The sequence below is a fragment of the Monopterus albus genome, unplaced genomic scaffold (assembly GCF_001952655.1).
Source record: "Monopterus albus unplaced genomic scaffold, M_albus_1.0 scaffold73.1, whole genome shotgun sequence".
Taxonomy (NCBI): domain Eukaryota; kingdom Metazoa; phylum Chordata; class Actinopteri; order Synbranchiformes; family Synbranchidae; genus Monopterus; species Monopterus albus.
In genome coordinates, this window is record NW_018127953.1 from 1,772,128 (window position 1) to 1,792,264 (window position 20,137).

The 20,137-nt window shown below is 39.2% G+C and overlaps 1 protein-coding gene across 6 annotated transcripts in view; it reads right to left on the minus strand.

Annotated features, from left to right (window-relative positions):
* Positions 1–20,137, minus strand: part of znf536 (zinc finger protein 536) — a 232,127-nt gene that overhangs the window by 11,726 nt on the left and 200,264 nt on the right. Inside the window, exon 7 of one of the 6 annotated variants that reach the window (XM_020605881.1) lies at positions 13,713–15,874. The exons of 4 other annotated variants lie outside the window; for them this stretch is intronic. In XM_020605881.1, coding sequence (XP_020461537.1) covers positions 15,720–15,874 — 155 coding nt within the window. In that variant the 3' untranslated portion in view covers positions 13,713–15,719. Of the gene's footprint in view, positions 1–13,712; positions 15,875–20,137 lie in introns of those variants that run through there. One more of the 6 variants, XM_020605883.1, reaches the window with a different exon arrangement.

Sequence of the window (20,137 nt, forward strand, 5' to 3'; positions counted from 1 at the left end):
GAAACAGGGAGAGAGAGGAGAAATAGTGGTTGCATTTTCTTATGGTTGTGCATTATCTAAGCCTGTTAATTAACCCTCTAAGGCCCTTTCCATGGAGATCAGAGGAAAAGCCAGTGAGGAAGTGAGGGGTAGGCGGAGGGCAGGAGAGTTTGCATGTGTGTGTGTGTGTGTGCATGTGTGAAGGGAAGATGTGTCACACCATTGCCACAAACATACCCATGTTTCACCTGCCACACTGATCTTCGCCACTTCACTCCTCATTCACACTCCAGCTCTAGTGTAATTATCTTATCTGTATCCATAAACACACACACACACACACACACACACACACTGCTGGAGGTAAAGTAAGGATCATCCTCTCAATCTCTCCTCTATATTCCTTCCAGTTCTGTCTTGTTCATTTTTTCTTTTATTTTTTCCTTAATTAGTATTTTTATAACAGAAATAAAATAAAATAATTTATTCGTACTGCTTTTAGCTGACCTTTGTATTCAGAGAGATTATTAGCATTATTATTGGCAAAACTTTTTTTTTTCCAGCTTGAATCATAATAGTTTTCTTTCTTTTTTGGCCTTAAATTGGATTTGAAGTGACAGTGAGACATTCCAGGAAGGACAGCAGAGAGGCGGTTATTGCACTGAAGTTGTATCTTACCCAAACTGCACTTATTTTGAATGGTTTTTGGCCATATTTGGAAAAATACACGGTGGCTTTTGGAAAAGTGTTGCCTAGCTGGGGTTTTGAGAGAAAAGCTATCTTAAGACTGCAACAGATGGCAGTGCTGGCATCAAATGCCATTTAAGGATGGTTGCTTTTGGTTAGAAGCCAGCATGCTGTTTCTGGTCTTTATGTGCCTCTGCATATGTGTACATGTGGCAGTGTGTTTCTGTGTGCATGGGTTTCTAAATGTGCACAATAGCACATTCTTTTTTGTGGTTCTATATGGGCCTTATTGCTTCTACAGTGTGTGTTTAGGTACATTTTTGTGATTATCTGCACAAACTGTGTGTCTGTGAAAGTGTGTTTTAATGGGTGCAATACACAAGATAAGAAAGGGGAGAAACCTGGGGAAATGTGATTACTTCATCAGCATAGGGAAGGGACTTGTGTGTGTGCATGAGTGTAGTACAGGAAGGTGATTTGTTGTTTTCATTTCAGAGGTTGTGTAAGCAGAAAGACACAGATACATGAATGTATCTATACTGTATATTTAACAATAAGATACAAATTTCAAAATACACTGCAAAGTGCGGATTAGAAACTTTTAAATGAAATACAAGCCCATGACTATTTATGGAAGCTATTAGTGTGACAAGACAAAGGGAGAATAAGACAGACAGGGATACAGAGAGTCAGAGAGTTTGTAGGCAGAGAAACAGAGACACATAGAAGGTGTGAGCAATTAAATGTGTTAAGCCATCTGTCCAATAACCTGCATGCACGCTGCACCTCCCAGATTACTCAGCAAACTGCAACAACACCCTCATAAATACGCAAAAACACAGACACATCTACACTGAATAACAATTTTCAGAGGCGGTTCACCAATGAAATCATTCTTCTATTGTATACAGTTGTGTGTCTTTTTTTTTTTACAAAACATTTTGATCTGACTGAGTAATGAATCTGAAAATGATGTGGCATTAGCAGAAAATTGTGTCAGTGTATCAGGTCACTCATTAATACCCCTAGGCAGCCAGTTTTTGGCTTTAGCCAAGCACCAGCACTGAACTAAAAAAAGGAAACTAATGTCTGAACAGTTTTGGGATCCTCTGGATCCAAAATGACACATTTATTTTTTGCAATGAAAAGAAGTAAAAAACAACCACTGTAACAAACACATCATAAAATGAGCTTCACATGTTAACACTCCAAACTTTTATTCTATTAAATTCCTTTTTACTTGGAAGAAAAAGAAAAAGACAGTAACATGGCACCCTTATAAATGTAACGCACTTTGAACTTCATTCACTTGTTGAGCCTCAACTGACTTGTTGTAAGACTTGAAAGTCGGGTCAAGAATTGTCTTTAGGAATGACAATTTCAGACTCTTGAAACCTTGACACCGTGACCTGGTGACACTCAACAACCACTGGCTGCTATAATCAACTGAATGAGGATCTGAAAATGAAGCTAATTAATGCTTACAAAGCAGGAGATACTGTTTTGGAAGACCAAGCAGTTTTTCAGATAAAACTGCATGTCTGCTGGGCAGGAAGGCAAAGATTGACCCCATTTGACTATAAAGCATTAAGCTTTAGCTGAGACAGGAGTGGTGGAGCACCATTCTGCTGTGCAGCGCTGATGCACAGACAGGGTCTCTGTGAAACACTCATCAGGAAGAAACCTGTGACACCATTACACAAGTGAACACATGTAAAGAAACTACTGCAGTAGTTTTGGAAACAAGTGATATGAACAGATAAAGTTTTGCACTTGGGCCACAGTCACCAAAGGAGAAAACGAACACTTTGTTAACTGTTTATTAGACTGATACGTACAGGTCTCTATTTTTTAAGTAATCTGTTTTATTCCTGTTTATCTCATTTCACAGTGAGCATTCCTTTGTCTGTCTGCATTGTTTACTGCCTGCTTATATTGTTTATTTTGCATTGTTTGCACTGTTTGTTGCTGGTAATACTGCTTATTATGTTATATTACACAGCCTTATGCTGCTTTACTGTTTACTTGCCCCTTGCATGAGGATATGTAAATGCACATTGAGAGCTGATGTACCAGAGACAAATTCCTTGTGCGTCCGACACACCTGGCCAATAAAGCAGATTCTGATTCTGTTGAGAATGGGGCTGAAAGTATTTCACTTTAGGGTTGTGTGGCAGCCAGTGCAAGGAAACACTGCATGGATGGAGGGAAGAACTGAATCCACAGCCCCCTGATTTGAACAAAGTAGATCTTACTAAGTTACTACTAAGTACTGACTTACTAAGGTGGCCCAACATTTGTACACACATGTATATACACTGTATATAGCATACCCAACCAGTTAAAAAAAGAAGCTGTTATGCATTTACATTAAATGAACTGAAGGGAATCCTTTTCTAGATTTCCTTTGTTGAATTAAGAGCATTTCCCTCAACGAGTTGGCGTGTTAATAGAAAATTGGCCTGAAGTTTGGGGAATAAGGATTTGGTCTGTTTCCTAGTTTAACTAGAGAAAACCAACACACAAATAACACCAGGGGAATCATTTAAGCAAAGGAGAGGAACTGTGGGTAGAGGGGAAGCAGCTCTTTCAGCATCAAAGCCAGCTAAAATGTCTCCCCCAGGGACTAGGTCCCATGTTAGATAGTGAACTAGATTATTAATTGCTGTGCCAGTAGGACTTGTTAATAAGAAGCCAAAATAGCAGCTCCTTCATGTCTGTCTTCAGCTTCTATTCTATTCTATTTTCACTTCTTTGTCTCCTTTCTAGAGTCTACTAAGGTTCTTTTTTGCTTGTGTGTAAAGTTTGCTTCATACACTCAGTCACTCATCTATCATTGACTCACTGGCATTGTAACTCGCACTCAGTCACCGGCCCTCGCTCACTCACACCCACTTTCTCTCATTTGTCACCCAGTCATACCTTGTTTCAGCCATTCTCTTACTTATTCATTGCTTTTCATATTAACATGCTTAGCTGACTCAATCACTTTTTCTTTCTTTCGACCATTCACTCAGTCTTTCACTTGTCACTCATTCACTAACTTAATGACTGACTCATGAATTCCCTCAGTGTTTTAGACTCATTCATTGTTTGTTCATACACTCACTCTGGCACTCGCCTGCCTTTCATTCACTCACAAACTCACTAAAATGCTCATTCACTCCTTTACAATATTCAGTTACTTATTTAGTCAAATTATTACCCTCACACATTTTCTTGCTTCTATTTCCCTCATTGTTTTGCTCACTAACTTACACTTTCACTCATGTGAGTTGTTTTCATTTACTTAGATATTCATTCACTTACCTTTTCATTCATACACTCACTCACTTGTTCAGCCACTATCTCACAGACATACAGTAGCTTCTTTACTTTGTCACTTATTCACTAACATTATCAGTCAAACTAATAAACACACACACTTTCATTTATGATTTCCTTAATTTGTCCATTCATTCCTCTCATTCATTGACTCATATTGTCTAATTTTCACATATTCACTGACTCGCTTGTTCATTTACATGATCATTATTTGCTTATATTCAGTTACTTACTGGTTCTAAGTGAGTGCATATGTTCCACATACTCATTTACTCATATTATCAGTAAACCCAACAAATGCTCTATGTCATTCTTATCTCCACTCATCTACTCACTTTTTTGCTCACTCACCCAGCCAGTCATTTGAATAATTTTTCACAGTGTCCATCTTTTGTAATAAGGGTTAACAGCATATGTATGTGTGTGTGTGTGTGTGTGTGTGCGCGCGCGCACACACAGACACTGAATTCTGCCTTATTTTCTCTCAGAGTACCGAGGCACAATCTGCTGCTGACCTGTCAGTGTACACAGATAATGGATGCCCAGCTGCATGTGTGTGAGAGAGTGTGTGTACATACTCAAGTGTATGCCTGTGTGTATGTGCACAGACTGTCAGCAATAAAGAGAAAGGAAAAAATAGGAAGGCAGTGGGGGTTGATAGATATGCCTTCCACCTGTTTCTCACATTCTGAAACAAAGAGCACTGGCTGCTCTGCTGCCTTAATCAACATGAACTTCCTTTGACCTCAACACACAACGATAACAGTTAAAAGTTACAGAAACAGAAAACAGACCAAAAGACTGGCACGCAGACACTTTAGATTTTGCCACAGGGGCCTCAGCAGAGGGAGGGTTTAGTTATTGCTTAGATTTTAATTGTAGAACTGTTTGCACTATAACTTTACTCTATATCTGTAGAAAATTGAATTAACTGAAAGAAACACTCTGATGACTTAAAGGCACCCAAGGAACCCAGCACTTATCTAGAGGTTAAAGCTAAAATGTGACCAGAAGGTGTCGAGAGAATTGGGCGCTGAAAGAAAAATATTTTCACAATATCTTTACTGGCTTAGCTACTGTCAGGTCATGTTCAGGCAGTCTTTCACTCTGTGTGAACTGACCGGCACTGTGGGGGGCTGTGCCGAAACCACACAGCTGTGCAGAAAAAAAAGGAGCAGTTTCAACTTTTTCTGCAATGCAGAGTGTGCATTCCTACTTTACTTTGTAAGGTGAACACCATTTAAGCTCATCATGACCACAGATAAAGCAGCTGTGGCCCAACCACTGTGCTGTGTTTTGGCAACTACGTTTTAAACACATAAATCCATTCCTCCAACTGGACTTTCTACATCATATTTCATTGTCTCACCAGTACATGAAACAAGACACCCCCACCAAGGCAGCCCCCTGAGCTTTTTAACGCACAGCAAATCTGTGTCTGAATATGGACTTAGTTACCTCTGAGCAAAGCACTAACCCCAGACGGCTCAGTGGAGGTGTTCAGTGACAATCAGGGTGCAGTGGTAAATAAATGGGCTAAAGCTCATTGTAGAACCTTTTAAACATTTTCTCTTACATCCTTATTGTTCATGATTTGACAATACAAGAACACAAATACAAGTAAAACTATGCTTTGTAACATTTCAACTGAATATTGGTGCTAATTATAGTAAGTGAGGATCATGACATTTAAACAACACTTTATAAAAACAAAAAGAAAAATAATACAAATAAAAATAAAGAACAACTGAAAAACACAAGAGCCTTCCTGTTACTGTAAGTAGTAACTGTGCACAGCGAAATAAGTCATATTTAAGTTTTTGGCAAAGAGAATTATTCCACTATCTTTATATGACAACTGGAAATCCAGATTTCTTCACAGATTAAGATTACTGTGTGATCACTTAGTAAATGAGTTTAAATTAAACTACAGAGCATATAATTATTAGCTTCAGCCTTGTACTGGGGTACTGTCATGTTTCAGAAACACTCAGCAAACTGTACTTGATGCTTATTGTTTTTACTGCTGTTGCTGTTTTTCCTTGCCGCTGTAAAGCTCTTTGAATTGCCTCTGTGTATGAAATGTGCTTTATAAATAGGGTTGCCTTGCCCTTGCCTTGACAAGTGCAACATGAAAATGTTGAAAAATATAACCTGTAATGTTACAATAAAACACTGACAGTTGCCATTCTGCTGTACTTTTATTCTTTAATACAAGAAGTACTTGTAGTAGATCATAATAATACCTTGTGTTTTACTTAAATGTGGTTATAAATGGGAGACCTGTAGGCTGATTGAGTACTTCTACATTGTGGCATTGCTAATTTGCTTAAGGTAATGATTTGTATGCAGAGGGTTTGTTTGCTTCTATCAGGCATGTACATATAAGTGGTAGATGAGATAGACAGAGTAGTTATTCTTTGTGCTAACATGAAGATAACATGATACAGAAACAACATACGAACCTTACAAATGCCTCTGGAGATTGATGTAAAAGTAAAGTTAAAGTGCGTAGGTACCTGCTTACAATACAAAGGATCCCTACAGCAGAAGACGCCATCGCAGGTAAACGTATGTGAACATATATGTTTAACTAGTGTTTAAAATAATCAACTTTTTGAAAAGTAAAATTGCTGTGTGTGTGGCACATTTAAACAGCATAGCAAGTCCAGTGTTTTGTAATGAAGAAATGTTTCATCCAGTCCAGTGGTGTGTTTCACTGATGTTTTGAATGAAAATCTACAACAAAATGTGAAGGGGTTTGAATCATTTCTGAAGTATCATTTCAAATATCTTCATATGTTGTCCCAAAAAAACCGAGACTTAAACCCCACAGAACACTGGTTAAGGTGAAAATGCCGAAAACAATGTGTGCATTTGAATCGTATGTTTGCTCCCCAAAAGTCTGACCTATATCCCTCTGCCTATTCCATAAAACAAATCAGCAAGTACATTTTAAATGTGTCTTCACTTCTGAATAAACTGCCGACAGCAGCGCCAGCTTTGGCACACACACACCTACCATCGCACCTCGTCACAGTGGGAACCAGACACCAGCCGTTCACCTTTTATGTGTCTCACAGAAACACTGTGGTTGGGACCAAACATCACAACTTTGGATTCATCAGAACAAAGTACAGATTTTCACCGGCTTAATGTACATTTCTTGTGTTTCTTGGCCCAAGCAATTCTCTTCGTCTTATCAGTCTCCCTCAGCAGTGGTTCCTTTGCAGCGGTTCGACCATGAAGGCCTGATTCATGCAGTCTTCCTCCAAGTTGATGTTGAATTGATGTGTCTGCTACTTGAACTCTGGAAAGCACTGATGTGGGCTTTAAACTGAGGTGCCATTAATTGGCAATTTCTGAGCCTGGTAACTCTAATGAACTTATCCTCTGCAACAGAGGGGGCTGTCCTCATGAGAGCCAGTTTAATCATAGCATTTGATGGTTTTTGTGACTGAACTGGAAGAAACTTTGAAAGTTCTTGAAATTTTCCAGACTAACTGACCTTTATGTCTTAAGTAATGATGGACTGCCATTTTTCTTTATTTAGTATAGTAGTTCTTGGGCGCAGCGCCCTCGCTGCTGCGGCCCGGGTTCGAGTCAGGGTTGCGTCAGTAAGGGTATCCGGCGTAAAGTGCGTGCCAAATGTCAACATGTGAATCGTCAGCGTGACGATTCCCTGTGGCGATCCCTAACGGGAAAAAGCCGAATGTGACTTTCAGTTCTTGACATAATATGGACTACTAGTTGAACAGGGCTATTTACTAACGCTACTTGGTCTCAAATGCATCATGAAGGCAAGAAATTCCACTGAAATGAAAACCATTCCAGGTGACCGTTCCTCGTGGAGTTGTAGCATCAAACCAAACAGTGGCTACCTCGAGGAATATAAAATGTTAAATATATTTGATTTTATTTAACACCTTTTATTTTAACTACTACATAAATCCATATATGTTATTTCAGACATTTAATGTTTCTGGGATTAATGCACAATGTAGAAATGAACAGAATTAAAGAAAAACCATTGAATGGGAAGAAGTGTCCAAATGTTTGTATTTTTCTGAAAACATGAAATTTTTATTCATAAAAATGTATTTAAAACATTTTACAGCATTTAAAATCAAGATGCTCTCGTGACTGTTTGTGGAGCTTTTGCAATGCAGAGCGAGGTTGGGAACCAGTGTCCTAAAACATGAACAGCTGCTGGTCTGTGCTGGAAAGCAGATTTTATATTGTATCATTTCCACTAAAATTGTGTCTGTATGAAATGCTTAACAATGATGGCGCTGCAGTTTCTAAAGCTCTAATAACGATTGGTGCAGTAATAACATCTTGACTTTACACTGCAACACGGTGCACCTCAAATAAAACTATGTGGAGCCTGACAGATGTGCAGGAAGTCGGTCTCACTACTCATGCTGATCATGAATCAGTTGTGTTCGCTGGTGTTACAAGCTGCAGCTGAACTACAGTGAGTGTTATCATCACACCAAAGAAATCAGTGTGTGTTAGTGTGTGTCACATTGCCCTGGCCAGGTGCATCTCATGGACTTTGTGCACAATAAGAACAGATGAAAGGCTAAATAAAAATGCCTCCCTTATCACCATTGAGCTTCTTTTGTGAAGCCTGTTTGAATGTTTAAGTATGTTTTTTTATGGGTTCATAAATTATTAAGTGAATTATTTTTTTCTGTGTGCGTCTGTGTGCGCATGCATTTCTCTCACTTGCTGATAATTGACCTATGGAGAATTGCTCATGTACGGCAGAGCACACTGACTGAGCCTATCAACTCCTCTTTGCATGCACTTTGCAGGTAACATTAGCATGAGACAAAAATATCTCTTTTCACAGAGATCAGCTTGTAAACATGATCGGGACTTGATCGTGTTGTGCATTTTTTGAATGTGGTCCTGCATGCAGAATAATCCAAAGCAGAATTATCTACCACAAAGCTTAAATCCCTTTAGATCCAACCATAACTTTTTAAAGCCTCTCCCAGTAGAGCTGTTTTTACACGCTTTCATACAGTCTCCCCTCTTTCTTATCTCCCTTCTTCATTTCTCCTTCTCCTCCTCCTCCTCCTCCACTTCATCTTCTCACTTTCCTGTCCTTTCTGCTTTCATGTTGCCTACTGGGGGACGCCTGTTTGTCTGCTTTAAGTGAAATCACTCAATTCTTTCAGGAAGAGACTTTGGAGACCAACGGTAACCAAGATAGAGGGAGAGAGAGAAAGAAAGTATGTGTATGAGCCAGAGTCCACCTTCCAAATAAGTTCCATTAATCATGGGCCAGAGTCTAATGTAACTAATATTTTACAATTAGAGGAGACAAGATGGAGCTGGGGGCTATCTATCTCCCTTACACCACATGATCATCGATTCATAAGAGCTGAGGAGAGAAAAAGAGGTACGCCACAGCACAAGTCCTGCATACAGCACACACTCACAAACACACTCACTTTGCTGGGCACACACTGGTAAACATGCAAATGTTAACACACTCACACATAAGCACAGATGTCCCGCAGAAAACAGAAAGATGCACGTGAATGAGAGGGTAAGGTGTCGCTTGTATTTTCAGCTTAAAATCAGGGCTGCAACATTTATTTTTCTTTCCAGATTTTTTCCCCCCAGTCAGTTTATTATTTGTCTGGTTATACCAGGCCATAAAATGGCAGAAAAAAGAATCGGATTACACATTCTGAGACCCCACAGTGAAATGTTGAAACTGGCTGCCTTGTCTGGCCAACATATTTAATTTACAGAAGAGCAGGAAACTCTCACACTCAAGACAGTGGAATTCGAGAATGTGGGGACTTCGAAATGAATTTATCAGTTATCAGAAGTGATGGTAATTTTTTTTTTTGTCTTACAGAATGTGTAGGCACAGCTTACTCTGAATAGCTTAGAATCATGACTTTGTATTTTCTGTGTCATAGAAGAACAATCAGTAGTTTAATTCATGGGACACGGAATATTTATTTATTATAAAGTCATTCATTTTAAATTTAGGTTGCAACATTGAGTGGTTTAAAATAAAGTCCTTCATTTGCACAATATATCTAAGCTGCATCTTTGCCTTAATCGTTTAGTATAACCCTTGCAGAAGAGGAAGGGAACACATTTCAACCTAATTTAGTTTTTTTCAGTTCCAAAAATACAGAAAAATGACAATAATACAGAACCAGGACTTTTGTAAACTAATGCAGATGTTTTGTTTTTAGGCTGGTGTGTATTGTATTTTGGTTACTGTTGTGTTTATAATATTTACAAAAATTAAACATAAACCCAAGAATAAAGGGAAAAGTGGAGAGGGTGCCAAATTAAATAACCTAATAAAATAGAACAAAGGCCTAAGAAGAACATAATTCAGAACTAAAAAGAAAAGAAAGCCCAAAAGAAATGACAGAGGACAAGCCCTCACCTCTGTATTCGTTTATTGAGCAGTGTAAAATCTTCCCGAGTCCTCCTCCCAGAACCAGGGCATTCTAAATAACAAATTCAGGTGTTAACTTAAGGAATTAAAAAAAAGGTTTCTTCTTTAACAAAGAAAATAGAGGTAACAATGTTTCCTGGATGACTGAGGGAAGACAACCTATTTTTGAAAGCACCATAGCAGCAAACACACAATGAGATGCACGACACAAAATGTGCTTTTGGCTAAAGTGCCTTTGTGTAACAGATTAAATCCCTACTAGCTGCTGGCGCCCTTCTCTGACCTGCCTTTGGAACAGAAAGACAGTAGTGTAGAGACGATTTTAAAGTCCGTGCTGTTGTAGCTCAAAACATTTTGAGCTTGCACTAAAATATGTTATTTTGTTTAGTTTTTGTTGTTTTTATATACATTTATTTATGCAGTTAACTGATCAGTTATTTTCTCTGCAAATGAAGCTTTGCTTCAACGCCTTCTACACACTGTCACAAATACAATTCTGATGTGAAGAATAATAAATGATTAATTTGCCATTTCATTTGCCTAACAGTGGTTAAATTTCAACAGTAATAGATTAATAAAAAAAAAAACCATACTATTCCCAGAACATTTTCAGTGTTTATCTCTGCAATGCAACATGCAACTTGTGGAGTGGAGCGCCGTACCCACCGGCAGCTCTGCACCAAAACCTGGTCTCTTGTGCCCTCTAGTGGTTCAACCAGAGAGCTGTGCAGCAAGAACCCAGCCATTTTAATGTAATGGAGGGGAGGGGAAATTAGAGGCAGCTGAACAAATGAACAGAAAGACGGGTTCATCAGCAGGTCACCATCTGCCCGGCGACCAACCAAATGCTGGCACAACTGCAACCTCTGCAGAGCATCATCTAAACACATCAATCCACATGTAGACGCAGGCAGACAGTTATTCAACACGCCAGCATGCATGAACAAATGTGCTTACACACACAGCTGCACAACAAGCCATGGAGGAAAATGAGAGGAAATGGATACTGAAGAGGGACAGAGAGAGAGAGAAATGAAAGACAGGGGAGAGACAAAGCAAATGATGGGAGAGGAAGTTAAATGAAGGGCAAAGAGTGGTGTACATCACAGTGTGAAAGAGGTCGCTTCAAATGTTGGAATTGCTCAACTGAACAGCAAACAGCAGAGCACATGCAAACACACACACACACACACACACGACAGGCCGGATGGAATGAAAGATGACCTAATGTGTTCTTTAATCAGACACATGTGTGCTGTTACATGGAGACACACACCTACTCCAATGAATCCACACACACATTAGTGAATGTCTACTGACACCCCAACACACAAACACATGTACACAATAAAAATTTATAGCCCACACACACACACACACACACACACACACACACACACACGCACACACACACACCACATAAACACAGAGAGAGACAAAGCAAGTAATATCCTGATTGTTCTTGTTCAGGCTCATATCCAGGCATCTAAAACATCCTTCTTTTGGTGATGTGTGTATGTGTGTGTAGATATAAACCACTCAAACAGTTACTTTCTCCGGATGTGAGTTTTATTGAGAACAGATTTGGGAGATTTGTGGCTTGAGGCCCCCCACATCTGGCGCAGTGCAGCTGATCCGTTTAAAAATTAGTCAGGCATTGACCTGGGCAGGCTCCCAGCAGCTCAGCGGCCTTCAGGGTTCTGACGCTAGGTTAACACAAATACAGATAACCATCAGTGTGGTGCAGATTGGGTTTCAAATGACAGAGGGGAGCAATGAAACTGTAAAATATTTCTTCCTTTGAAAAGCAGAGTGGGCTGAACCAGCTGGGAGGAAACTTTGTATTGAAGTTCACTTCTGATGTGTGGGAGATGTGTCGAGATGTGTTTTTACTCCTATGTTATGCTTGGGGGAAAAATATTTGACTTGCACCCATGGATGTACAGTACATACCACACATACAAACATTTATATCCATACAAGTATACTTGTATAATTTTGGTTAGATTCTTCAGCTTGGTGTTTTCCTTTTGACCTCCAACCCCCCCACCCACTATAAAGTCACATTCATCTGCACTTTCAATGCAGATGTGAACACTGAGCTCAGGTGTAGCAGTTCTGTGCTTTGTACAATAGTACAGTTACCACCCCAGCCACCTACTTGTGTTTTTGGTGCAGTTCATAACTGTAGTGCCTCATTCATTCATTCATTCATTCATTCAGGTAGTGCCTCATTCATTCATTCATTCAACACAATACACACACACACAAACTGGGAGAACAGTAAAACATTTTAAAGTTTGCTAGAGTCTACTTGGAGAAGCGTCTGTTTGTCTGGCCTTTGGTACTGGAGCATGCAGTCATGATACCCAGCATTGTTGTTAAGTTCAAACAAAGTAATTGTAGTTGTTAGTTTAAATATGTTTTTAATAAGCAGTATACAAGCACAGATTCATAAAAAATGAGTGGGATGGACCAGGAGGCTCAAAGACAGAGCAGTCCAAAGCATGCACTTAGTGTCCTAAAGAAGTTAACCTAGAAACAATGACTGAATAGGGAGCAGACAGAAATCAGGCCAGACACAGAGATGTATGGTACCCACTCAAAGTGACTGGCTGTCATTTAAATGTCTTCCCTTTACATTTTGCCATGTGCTATGAGCATGTTCGTGTGATTCCCATCAGCCCCATATTGTTTCGCTGCAGTTACTTTTAAGAGCACTGTAGGTAGACAAAGTGGTGCAGTCAGTAATTTAGTTGTATATATTCGACATCCTGATCACAGTCTGTGAAGCTTAAATTGACTGAGAGATAATAACTTGTATTGGAAGTGATGGACTGCTCTCCAAATGGTTCACCCTCTTCTGATCACACAGCGACACTCCAACGTGGCGGCTCACCTTTGTGATTCTCGCTCAGTCAGAAATGAAGAAATTAAAAACATGAAACAGGCCGTTGCTCTGTGACAATCTTTTTTTTTTTTTTTTAGTTTTTTTATTTTTATTATAAGTACAGTTCAGTAGTTACAAAACGAAGCATCTGCCATGAGGATACAGCAAAACATAAAGAGTGTTCAGCTCACAAGACAGGTTTTGTACATAGTATGTGGAGTGGAATGCTTATTATAGCTGGTTCAGAGAAGGAGAGAGCTCAAGCGAGACTCTCACCATTAATCTCTCATCTTTACACCCCTGGAAAACCGAGATAGGGTCAGAGGTCAAAGCCATTGGTCAATGCCTCAAGGATCCGTCTGATTGGTTCACTCAGACCCCATTCCATTACATCTCACCTTTCATATTTCTCACTCTGATGACTCTGTTTTAGTTTTGAATCCCCTCTTTTCCTGGCATGGTGAAATTGAAAGAATGGTTCACTATAATCTACATAAATGATTTTTTTTTTAAAGTCAGAGGTCGTACTGTTGTGCAGCAAAATCAAGATGGAAACTGAGCACTGAAAATCACTCAGGCTAAAACAGTACTGGGCCTATGCTGCAGGGCAAAAGGGGATTTGCATAAAAAAGAAATATGGGTAACAATTTGTCAAAGCCACATAGAGTATAGAGGTTGATCAAACTAAAAACAACGGAAGTATTATATTTGGACTGTACATACCGAATTTTTCTCTGGGTTCACAAAATTACGTAGAAACATTTCACAATGCCAAGGGACACACAAACACACACCTTCAGTTTAGTTAGCTAGGTTTTTTTACTGTATAGGTTGGATTTATAATACTATCACAGTGCAAAATACTTCTGAGAACCAAAACAAATGAAAGAAATAAAGGATAAAGTCCCTCTATTCATAATGGATTTTGTATATATGGGGGCAAATATGTTTGCAGCACAGGAGACGATTGTCATCTTTTTACTTTTTTTATCAGTAAATGGAGAAGGCATTAATGTACAGTACATATAAAAATGAAAAATAAAATCAACCCTACATCCTACAGTCTAGCACAGCTACATAGCTTTGTAGAAGCAGTAACAGATGACTTGTATCTAAGGCTATACACAATAAGTCTTTTTTCCAGTTTTTTCTTCTTTTTTTCATCTTAAAGTAAATACATCAAACCTTTTTCAGTAGTCAGTAACACTGTGCAACAATGATCGGTGGCAGTATTTTACAAACATCTGCAACACTAGAGTCCTTGAGGTTGACATGAGAGATGAAGAGAAAGAGGTGGAGGGTGATGAAGAAAAAAAAACTGCTCCCCCTTTTGTTGTATCTGAAATCTATTTTTTCCTTTTTTTAATTCTTCTCCATTAAACTCTAGAAGAATGTGGCCGTGCAAACTACTGTCACTTCTTTGCTTTCCCTTGTCACAAATGTTTTTAGACTTTAGTTTTCACTTTTTTAACTACTCTATGCCTTTCTATGTACATTAAGCGCCTATGGGTGCAGTTTAAATGATACAGGAAAAGAAAACTAGACAAATGGAACCATATGGCAGGGTGAAGGCCTGTAGTTTGGTTATGAAGGGGTTTATAGTATTTTAAGTACGTTTAGGGCAGTTTGACTATTCTGTCTTATTCCCACTTATCATCAGCACCACCATCAAAAGTCAACTATCTTACCAGCAATATCATATAATTTCTGGAAGCAAACTTGAATTGTAGATTGTCATATGGTGCCCTGTCCTTTGTTATAATCAGTGTCAGCTGATGGCAGAGCCAGAAGTGGCTGGTCTAACAGGAAATGCACTTGGTCTCTGTCAACAGTCCAGTAAAGTTTGTCTTCTACAGTAGAGTACATTCCGGGTACAATATAATGGTAACTGTCATCTTCATTTAACAAGAGAGAAGTCTTGGAGAGCATTTAATTAAGCACTACACTTCAGTCTTAATTCAAAAACAAGACATACTTTTCTAGCTCAAGGAATGTATCAGAAATTGTGGGACCAGTTACAGGAAGTGCTAATCAGACAGGTAGTTTCATCAAAAGAAAAACATAACACAGTATAAGATATAAGACAGCAAAGACAAGGGGCATTCAGACCACAGGAGACAAAACAGGAAAGTTGCTGTCACTTTATTTAGTGTCCAAGGATGCTTGCAAAAGTCATTAGGTCCATCTCGCAAATCCGCCCCCAAAGGGACCTCCCAAACCTTCCTTCATATAGTTCTGGCCTTTTCTTGACTCTGAGGGTAGTATGTGTTTTTTTCATCTTAAATAAAGTCTTTGTTATAGTGTATCCCTTCATTCATCCTTCATCCTCCTCCTCCTCATCAATGCCTTCATCATCATCCTCATCATCATCATCCTGCCTTGCTCCGATGTGGGCCGTTAGTCTTTGTTTACAGCGTGGGCGTCCAGCCCCTCAGGGTTGCCTAGGTTATGGTTGTTAGGGTGGTTAAGGTCGTTGTTAAGATGGTTGGTGTCATGGGTCAGCGCGGGGTCATGGGTCATGGGCTGGTCCTCCTCTCCCACCCACAGATGCACTACAGCCAATGAGAGAACAAGAGGCAGATTAGCACCACGGACCCAACAAACCGACCCCACTCTGCATCACAAACACACACCTCAGCATTGCATCATACAGTCAGTGGGGCCAAATGGATGGATCAGATATATGACTGTCAGCTTTGCTCAATGGACTGTGGCCAATCTTGTCAAAAGAATTTTCACCAAAATTAAGGAAAAAAAAAAGTTTTTATGACTACACCTAAAAATAGTTTTGGTCTGAGTCTCCGCCCCAGTATGATGGAGGCCACTGGAATTGTGTTTGTGGTGTTCACAGCTTTTAAAAATTCAGCAGCTACATCTATTTTCAAAAATAAGATGTTTGCGTTATGCTGCATAATCTATAGACCTCACTGTCAAACATGACTATGTTTGGTACAAAGTAGTCCCAGTGAAATCTAACCAGAGACAAGATTTATCTCCAAAACAAGGACGCCATTGTTTTGAAGAGGGGAAAAAAGTTGCTGTTGAAATGTTTTCAAAAACATTTTCCCACAAAAAAAAATTTGCTCTGGATGAAATATCAAAGAAGGGTACTTCCAGTTTGAGACAAATCAAACAAAGTATAGAAATAAGCAAGAAATAGCTAAATGTTAGTTTCACAGAACAGGTCATTTATCAAAGTATGTGAGTATAAAAACAATGTTAATGCTAATATACTGCTGATATGTGTTTAGTTTCTAAACATATAGGGTGGACAAATTAACAGGAACACTATCAAATAAGATGCATTCAAATAATTCCACTCATTACATGTTCATATAATTGAATTCACTCCTCAAAAAATAGCATTGTAACCTTGTTGCTGCAGCACTATAGTTATTCTATAGGTATTCTATCCATCTTGCTATTTACTACAACAATTTGCAAGGTAAGAAGTTGCTCTTTACAGGATCCAGGTCAGCAGAGCTTTCATTAGATTGCTACATCTACTGTACAGATCTACCATTTATTTCTTCCTAATTCTATTTTTTTTGTACACAGGAGCTTACACTATGAGATTGTGATAGCGTGCTCAGTGAAATAATCATTTCTAAAATGATATGAGACACTAACACATTATGGTTATGACTACTGGAGTAGTTTCATACTTGTTACAAGCAAGTTGGTTGGCTCAATAAGTGTGACAGGAAGTGTGACAGTGGGTGAGAAGTGAAGTGAATAATTCTAATAAAAAAGTCTGACGACTCGGTGAGACAGTACAAAATGCATAACTGTAATTAGGTCCCACAGCAGCGGCCACTAAATAATACAACTTGTCCCTGCACCCCCTCCTTTTTCTACACTTTCATTCCCTCAGCAACTTCTTAGAAAATTATTTTGCAATAAAACACTGCTGAACACATTTGCATGTCATGTTCTTTTAAAGTGGCGTTATGAATCTGACAAAACCAAATTAAAACACGGCTTTATTTGAGCTGTGCTTTCGCAAGGATGGAAATGGATATCAAAATGAAAGGAAGTGCCGCTGTAACAGAGGGAAAAATAAAGCGCTAATAACATGATAAAACATCTCTAAGATTCAACAATGAGTAATAACTCTCTAGCTGTCTGTGCATGGAGTGAACACCCCAGCATCACTGTGCCACCAACAGTCACTTTGCTGGATGTCTCGTATCGGCTTGTGCTCTGCTATTATTCATTTAGGATGCCCCGCAGTGATGCTACAGGATCATTTCATATAGTTGTTTTTTTGAATTGTAATGATATTGGTAGAAGTTGACTGGTTTATTGAAAACTGGAACAGTTCAAACCTGATTCCTAATGCACACTTATAACATTGTAGCACTGTTGACATGACTAGCTGGGAATGTACAGCTATGTGGGAACAGATGGTTTACTAACTGGTGTTTTCTGGTGTACAGCTCAGACTGTACTGTAGTTCCTTATTATAGTGAAGGATGTGAGTTCATAACCACCTTTCACCACAAGATGGCAAGCTAAGACAGTAAATAGGTCACCCAATCATACGTCCATTAAGACCTATAATTTCCCTATAAATTCAGTTTTGACATTTTCACATTAAAAGCCATACCTGAATTAGAAGATAATTTACCTAAACACACTGAAAAAACTGAAATAATCCACCATTAAACATAACACATTTGTTTATGCCCATGAAATTTCAATTCAAGCACTAGGACTTTTTATTTTATTTTATTTTAATTTTTTTTATGCAAAAGCCATCACGTCCAAAATAAACCAAAAATAAAGTTCCCTTGTTTTGAAGCTTCAAAAAGTGTCTGGTCCCTTCCCAAGGGCACTTCCTGCCTTTGACTTCCCTGTAAAGAAACTTCCTGTAACGAGCTCCAGATTAGGTCCCATATTTGATTTTCACTGTTCATTAACTAAGCCACCTGGAATGTTATTATTTAAGCATGGTGCTCCTTCTCCCCAAACAACTGCCGCTGCGAAGGGGGAGCGATTTCCTGGCCAACTTTATAGATTTAGCATAACTTCCCCTCACAGTTTTAATTTCCCATTCGGGCAGACGGCAGATGCACCTCACAGACAGAAAACCTGCCTGGCATTCATTTATCACATGAATGCAAAGCTTATCTATTTGTTTCCTTCAAAGATTCTGCCCTTTTAGGGGGTTGGTGCAGTGTGTAGAAATGATAGCACTATGATAGTGGTATAATTTTGATAAAAATCAGTTTGAATAAAGATGATCCAACTATTACTGTTTCAGATTTAAGCCAAGGAACAGCAGTAAAGCACCATTCGATATGCCCCTATCTCCACAGCACTCTTAAAACGCCCTGTGAAAGAGTAAGTGCGCCCTCTTGCGGTGTGTTGTGAGATAGCAGATGGAGAGAGGTGTGGTTATCGGGGAGGAGAGGACATAGAAAAAGGAAAACATATGGTGTGAGGACACACAGCTCCAGGATCCATCCACTGTTAATACATGTGTCATGCTTAACAGAATGGATAAATGGGAAGGAGGATGGAACAATGGCATACCGCTGCACTCTGAGCATGTGTCAGAGACTGCCTTGGGATACGCTGGCCTGTGTGTGTGTGTGTGTGTGTGTGTGTGTGCTAATAAGTCTGAGTGTGCGGTCTCATACGTATCACCTAGCATTAATAGCAGTCTGTGAAAACATCACACAACAGACCCTCACCAAACAGAAGCTGGTGTTGTGTTTTGCAGTTTAGCACCCTGCGATTACTGAGGCTGGTGGTGTGGCATATCTGTACAGCACTTCTTGATAAAACCAAAACAAATGACTGTGGAGAGCTGGTGCTTCTGTTTCACCAGCTTTATACTCTATTCTGTACCCTTGTTGATAAGCATTAGAGTTTATCTAATGTAGAGCTTTGAAGGTTGAGAGGTATTTTAACATGGATCAAACCAGCTGACATTTTGTTCAGTTTTAATTTAAGCTTTTGAAACTGCATCCTAAGTTGGAGAAACTCTCCACTGGCACAGCCATGTTTTGAGAAACCTGTCTATAAGATTTATGCTTCCATTTCAATACAATGGAGTGGATGGAATTTTGTCTGTGGTGCTCAGGACACTGTAAAAATGTTCCTATTACTCTTGATAACCCAGTAACCCAGAATATTATTTGTGGAAAGACACAATGATGTTGAATTCTCCTATTTTTCAATGCTGTAAGCACCACAAGCTAAATCCTATTATTCTTATTGAGGTGGAGACAAAAATTTCAGAGAAAGCTATCTCCAAACCTAACTAAATAAAATCTGCATGGTAACCTAGGTGATAGATTTGAGATTCATAACTGATAATCAAATGATGAAAACCCCTACAAGAGATATGTGAGAAAGCAACAGCTTCTTTAGGTTAGACACGGTGAAGCAGGCTCTGTCTTAAGCAGCTGAGGAAACTCAATTTGTTATATCCATTGAGTTTGAATCCAGATGACTGGATGAATGTCAGTTGTCTGTTAAAAGTTATATCATATATCAGTCTCATCTCCAAACAAACAAAAGCCAGACATCAAAAGTAGCCTGATTGCAGTGTATTATCTGTCCATATGGACTTCGGCTGAGTTTTTGAACCCTCTCTCTGCCACTGAAAGTGGTTGTGGCTCCTTTGTTCCCTCTCGCAGGCTTCCGGGCCCTACACTAGCAGAAAAGTGTTGTTCTTGGCACAGCCCCGTCTCATTGTACAGCCCAGTATTTATAAATATGTAAATATGAGCGGCACCAGGCATAACATGGCCCGCTTGTATACACCAAGGAGGAGTGACAAGGAAGTGAGTACACACCCCGCT